Source organism: Oncorhynchus clarkii, chromosome 10 (assembly GCF_045791955.1).
Source record: "Oncorhynchus clarkii lewisi isolate Uvic-CL-2024 chromosome 10, UVic_Ocla_1.0, whole genome shotgun sequence".
Taxonomy (NCBI): domain Eukaryota; kingdom Metazoa; phylum Chordata; class Actinopteri; order Salmoniformes; family Salmonidae; genus Oncorhynchus; species Oncorhynchus clarkii.
This window is the reverse complement of record NC_092156.1, coordinates 7,507,736-7,515,235: the sequence shown is the minus strand read 5'-3', so window position 1 is coordinate 7,515,235 and position 7,500 is coordinate 7,507,736. Positions and strand designations below refer to the sequence as shown.

The window sequence follows — 7,500 nt, the reverse complement described above, 5'->3', positions numbered from 1 at the left end:
AACGAGAAAAAACATGTGTCGCTTAGGATAAAAGTGTCTGCTAAATTCTATTTATTATTATTATTATTATTACTATTAATAGTATAATTATTATTAATATTATAATTATTACTCTTATTATTACTTTTATTATTATTATTACTATTATTATCATTACTATTAATATTACTTTTATTATTATTACTATTAATAGTATTATTACGTGTATTATTATTATTATTACCATTAATATTATTATTACTTTTATTGTTATTATTATTACTATTAGTATTATTAATATTATTATTACTTTTATTATTCTTATTATTAGTATTATCACTATTGATATTACTTATATTATTATTACTACTACTGCTATTATTATTATTACTATTAATAGTATTATTATTATTACTATTAATAGTATTATTATTATTACTATTTATAGTAGTATTATTATTACTATTAATAGTATTATTATTATTACTGTTTATAGTATTATTATTATTACTATTAATAGTAGTATTACTATTAATAGTATTGTTATTATTACTGTTTATAGTATTGTTATTATTACTATTAATAGTATTGTTATTATTACTGTTTATAGTATTATTATTATTACTGTTTATAGTATTATTATTATTACTGTTTATAGTATTATTATTACTGTTTATAGTATTGTTATTATTACTATTAATAGTATTATTATTTATTTTTATTATTAATAATATTACTTGTATTATTATTACTATTATTGTTATTGCTATTAATATCTGAATTATTATTATTATAGTATTACTACGAATATTAGTATTATTATTACTATTAATATTATTGTTATTGCTATTACTATTAATATTATTACTACTACTACTACTACTATTATTATTATTACTATTATTGTTAATATTATTAAAACTATTAATATTACTAGTATTTTTATTATTATTATTATTATTATTATTAAATACAGCTCAAAAGGCCATCAAACAAAGTATACAGTTAGGATCTTTCATATTTGAAAACGCAGGTCATTTACAGCATCAACATTTACAAGGATGACATGTGTTATACCCTGTCCTGTCCTGAACAGAATTAGCATACGCATGTTGTATTGCGACAAGCATTAGCCGCAGAACACGCACTTGAATGCACTCATGACTCTATATTCTGTGAGCACCTAAATTACAATCTGTTTGTCTGAAGTGCCTTTTGAAGGCCTAACACTGTAAGATCAATTTGCATAACTTAGCTAGCCATGTTGGCAATGGAACAGATGATGCCCAGCTGACCCAGATTGCAATTCATAATGGAACGTTTTTGGATTGCGTAAACAACGCCAATAATTGTATGATGGTGCGGACGCAGGGCTGTGTTACAAACAAATATTATAAGGGTGCTTGCTTCAGTTCCTCAATGGCAAAGCTAGGAGAGCTTAAAAAAACACCTTACAGTGTCATAATAGTGCATTGAAATGAGGTTTTTGGCCAATTAGCAACACCAGTTAGAGTTCTAACTCAAACCCACAGTTTGGAGAGGTGTTTGGTCACTTAGCAACACCAGTTAGAGATCTAACTCAAACCCACAGTTTGGAGAGGTATCTGGTCACTTAGCAACACCAGTTAGACATCTCACTCAAACCCACAGTTTGGAGAGGTGTTTGGTCACTTAGCAACACCAGTTAGAGATCTAACTCAAACCCACAGTTTGGAGAGGTGTCTGGTCACTTAGCAACACCAGTTAGAGATCTAACTCAAACCCACAGTTTGGAGAGGTGTTTGGTCACTTAACACCAGTTAGACATCTCACTCAAACCCACAGTTTGGAGAGGTGTTTGGTCACTTAACACCAGTTAGACATCTCACTCAAACCCACAGTTTGGAGAGGTGTTTGGTCACTTAGCAACACCAGTTAGACCGCTCACTCAAACCCACAGTTTGGAGAGGTGTTTGGTCACTTAGCAACACCAGTTAGACCTCTCACTCAAACCCACAGTTTGGAGAGGTGTTTGGTCACTTAGCAACACCAGTTAGACCTCTCACTCAAACCCACAGTTTGGAGAGGTGTTTGGTCACTTAGCAACACCAGTTAGAGTTCTATCTCAAACCCACAGTTCGGAGAGGTGTCTGGTCTCTTAGCAACACCAGTTAGAGTTCTATCTCAAACCCACAGTTTGGAGAGGTGTCTGGTCACTTAGCAACACCAGTTAGAGTTATATCTCAAACCCACAGTTTGGAGAGGTCTCTGGTCACTTAACAACACCAGTTAGAGTTCTATCTCAAACCTACAGTTTGGAGAGGTGTTTGGTCACTTAGCAACACCAGTTAGACCGCTCACTGAAACCCACAGTTTGGAGAGGTCTCTGGTCACTTAACAACACCAGTTAGAGTTCTATCTCAAACCTACAGTTTGGAGAGGTGTTTGGTCACTTAGCAACACCAGTTAGACCGTTCACTGAAACCCACCGTTTGGAGAGGTGCTTGGTCACTTAGCAACACCAGTTAGACCGTTCACTGAAAACCACCGTTTGGAGAGGTGTTTGGTCACTTAGCAACACCAGTTAGAGTTCTAACTCAAACCCACCGTTTGGAGAGGTGTTTGGTCACTTAGCAAATCCAGTTAGACCGCTCACTGAAACCCACAGTTTGGAGAGGTGTTTGGTCACTTAGCAACGCCAGTTAGAGTTCTAACTCAAACCCACAGTTTGGAGAGCTGTTTGGTCACTTAGCAACACCAGTTAGACCGTTCACTGAAACCCTTGTCATAGATTTGTATTATATTGCACCTACTCCAACATGTCATTGAATCTTCTTATTATGTTACTGAATGTATCCAAAGTATTTTCACATTTCATTATTGACAATATGTTGTGAAAAGTACAGGAAATGTCAAATTCACATGAATTCAACAGAGTGATGTTTTGGATTCAGTCTTGTGTCAGGTGAACTGATGTGTCCTCACCTTTTGGTCTGATCATTTCCCCATAATGTCCATAGTGTTTTCTTAACCATGGTCGTGCATATGCTTCTTATGCTTTTAAAATATATATATATATTTAACCATTATTTAACTAGGCAAGTCAGTTAAGAACAAATTCTTATTTATGTTGAAGGCTTACCGGGGAACAGTGGGTTAACTGCCTTCGTGGGTTAACTGCCTTCGTGGGTTAACTGCCTTCGTGGGTTAACTGCCTTCGTGGGTTAACTGCCTTCGTGGGTTAACTGCCTTCGATTCAGCAACCTTTCGGTTACTGGCCCACCACTCTAACCACTAGGCTACCTACCTCCTCTACACTCTAACCACTAGGCTACCTGCCTCCTCTACACTCTAACCACTAGGCTACCTACCTCCTCTACACTCTAACCACTAGGCTACCTACCTCCTCTACACTCTAACCACTAGGCTACCTACCTCCTCTACACTCTAACCACTAGGCTACCTACCTCCTCTACACTCTAACCACTAGGCTACCTACCTCCTCTACACTCTAACCATTAGGCTATCTGCCTCCTCTACACTCTAACCACTAGGCTATCTGCCTCCTCTACACTCTAACCACTAGGCTACCTACCTCCTCTACACTCTAACCACTAGGCTATCTGCCTCCTCTACACTCTAACCACTAGGCTACCTACCTCCTCTACACTCTAACCACTAGGCTACCTACCTCCTCTACACTCTAACCACTAGGCTACCTACCTCCTCTACACTCTAACCACTAGGCTATCTGCCTCCTCTACACTCTAACCACTAGGCTATCTGCCTCCTCTACACTCTAACCACTAGGCTACCTACCTCCTCTACACTCTAACCACTAGGCTATCTGCCTCTTCTACACTCTAACCACTAGGCTACCTACCTCCTCTACACTCTAACCACTAGGCTATCTGCCTCCTCTACACTCTAACCACTAGGCTACCTACCTCCTCTACACTCTAACCACTAGGCTATCTGCCGCCCCCGTTTATAGTTCTTCTATTAGAAACATTTCAATTTGGTTCTGTCCATATAGGCCTATTTCCATGAGCGTAAAGGGTTAAAGAGATTAAAGAGTTAAATAGTTCACCCAATGGATAAGATGGGACAGGAATCCATGCTTTGGTCAAAGTTCCCTGTCACTGTTTCTAAACGCTAATATTTTAGCATTTGTGGCACAAATCCCATTCAAATCATGGGACTGATATTAGCGTTTTTCGCACATCATGTCGAAATCCAATGAAAGTATCTAAAAATGGATTGAATTGTATTACATTTAATTTAATTGTCTAAAATTGAGGTTTGGGGTTGTTGGTTCCCTGCAGGTCGCCCCCCTCCGAGAGGTCCCAAGGCTGCAGTCCAGGGGGAGCAGCCCAAAGTCCTAGGCCCCCTGGAGAGGGTGTACCAGGAGATCGCCATCCTCAAGAAGCTGGACCATCTCAACATAGTCAAACTGGTGGAGGTGAGAGGAGAGCCTACCTCACTGTGTCTCTGATCAAGAAACCATAGGCCAAGTGTCAGTCTTTCACTGTGTCTGCCCAACGTCTGTGTTTGTACCCGGTAAAGAAACAATATTTCATTTCATTGTTATTTATTTAGCACAGGTAGTTCACTAGGTAAGCTGAAACATAAGGTCAAAGAAGTGAGAGTAGAGTCTGTTTCACGGTGTCTGTCTCTAGTAAAGAAACGAGCAAGGAGAATGTGAAGTGGAATCTTAAAGCAATTTAATTGACCTAGGAGGCCATGACAAATATGCATTTTAAGCTTCACCCAGCAAGACAACACTTTCATTGACAGTTGTTACTGTAGAAATCATTAGACATGCTGCCACGACAACAGAACTACAAAGAATGTCCATTTACCAGACATCAGCTACAGGCTTTTCATTTACCACACAGTGTCATATATTGAGGGGAAGGCTGAAGGAGCGATGCTTATTTGGAGAGGAGACAGATGAAAGGGAATAGGGAGCTATTTGGGTTGCATGCTAAGCCTCGATGCTGCTAACCTCATCATACCTCCACATAATACACAGCATGAACAACCTGTGTTCTAAACTCTATTCCCTATATATACACAGTATATATATACCCTATATATACACAGTATATATATATTCCCTATATACACAGTATATATATACATATATTCCCTATATACACAGTATATATATATATATACCCTATATATACACAGTATATATATATATACCCTATATATACACAGTATATATATATATATATATATATATATATATATATACCCTATATATACACAGTATATATATATATACCCTATATATACACAGTATATATATATACCCTATATACACAGTATATATATATATACCCTATATATACACAGTATATATATATATATACCCTATATATACACAGTATATATATATATACCCTATATATACACAGTATATATATATATATACCCTATATACACAGTATATATATATATACCCTATATATACACAGTATATATATATATATATATAGTTAGATTACTTGTTATTACTGCATTGTCGGAACTAGAAGCACAAGCATTTCGCTACACTCGCATTAACATCTGCTAACCATGTGTATGTGACAAATAAAATTTGATTTGATTTGATTTATATACCCTATATATGCACAGTATATATATATATATATATACCCTATATATACACAGTATATATATATATATATATTCCCTATATACACAGTATATATATATATATATATACATATCTTCCCTATATATACACAGTATATATATATCCCTATATTCACAGTATATATATATATTCCCTTAATATACAGTATATATATATTCCCTATATATACACAGTATATATATATATATATATATATATATATTCCCTATATATACACAGTATATATATATATATATATATTCCCTATATACACAGTATATATATATTCCCTATATATACACGGTATATATATATATATTCCCTATATATACACAGTATATATATATATTCCCTATACACACAGTATATATATATTCCCTATATATACACAGTATATATATATATATTCCCTATATACACAGTATATATATATTCCCTATATATACACAGTATATATATATATATTCCCTATATATACACAGTATATATATATATTCCCTATACACACAGTGCTTTAGGAAAGTATTCAGACCCCTTGACTTTTTCCACTTTTTTTATGTTACAGCCTTGTTCTAAAATTGATTAAATAAAATAAAAAGATCAGCAATCTACACACAATACCCCATAATGACATCACAATACCCCATCATGACATCACAATACCCCATAATGACATCACAATACCCAATAGTGACAAAGATATATATTTTTTTGTAAACACAAGAAACAGACATACCTTATTTACAGGAGTATTCTGTGCACTACACCGTGTGTAGCGCTATGAGACTTGAAATTGAGCTCAGGTGCATCCTGTTTCCATTGGTCATCCTTGAGATATTTCTACAACTTGATTGGAGTCCACCTGTTGTAAATTAAATTGATTGGACATGATTTGGAAAGGCATACACCTGTCTATATAAGGTCCTACAGTTGACAGTGCATGTCAGAGCAAAAACAAAGCCATGAGGTCGAAGGAATTGTCTGTAGAGCTCCGAGACAGGACTGTGTCAAGGCACCGATCTGGGGAATGGTACTTAAACATTTCTGCTGCATTGAAGGTCCCCAAGAACATAGTGGCCCCCATCATTCTCAAATGGTATTAGTTTGTCAAACTGAGAAATCGGGGGAGAAGGGCCTTGGTCAGGGAGGTGACCAAGAACCCGATGGTCACTCTGACAGAGTTCCAGAGTTCCTCTGTGGAGATGGGATAACCTTCCAGAAGGACAACCTTCTCTGCAGCACTCCACCAATCGGTCCTTTATGGTGGAGTGGCCAGACGGAAGCCACTCCTCAGTAAAAGGTACATGAGCACGCTTGGAGTTTGCCAAAAGGCATCAAAAGGACTCTCAGAACATGAGAAACAAGATTATCTGGTCTGATATACCAAGCATCACATTTGGAGGAAACCTGGCACCATCCATACGGTGAAGCATGGTGGTGGCAGCATCATGCTGTGGGGATGTTTTTCAGTGGCAGGGACTGGGAGACTAGTCAGGATCGAGGCAAAGATGAACTGAGCAAAGTACAGAGAGATCCTTGATGAAAACCTGCTTCGGAGCGCTCAGGACCTCAGACTGGGGGGTCAGGACAACGACCCTAAGCACACAGCCAAGACAACGCAGGAGTTGCTTCTGGACAAGTCTCTGAATGTCCTTGAGTGGCCGAGCCAGAGCCCGGACTTGAACCCGATTGAACATCTCTGAAGAGACCTGAAAACAGCTGTGCAGCAACACTCCCAATCCAACCTGACAGAGCTTGAGTATGTTCTGCAGAGAAGAATGGGAGAAACTCCTCAAATACAGGTGTGCCAAGCTTGTAGCGTCATACCCAAGAAGACTCAAGGCTGTAATTCCTGCCAAAGGTGCTTCAATAAAGTACTGAGTAAAGGGTCTGAA

The 7,500-nt window shown here is 36.9% G+C and overlaps 1 protein-coding gene across 1 annotated transcript in view; it reads left to right on the top strand.

Annotated features, from left to right (window-relative positions):
* The window catches only part of LOC139419408 (calcium/calmodulin-dependent protein kinase kinase 1-like), a 108,466-nt gene that overhangs the window by 43,128 nt on the left and 57,838 nt on the right, over nucleotides 1-7,500 (top strand). The window contains exon 5 of the mRNA XM_071169355.1: nucleotides 4,284-4,420. Coding sequence (XP_071025456.1) covers nucleotides 4,284-4,420 — 137 coding nt within the window. The remainder of the gene's footprint in view (nucleotides 1-4,283; nucleotides 4,421-7,500) is intronic.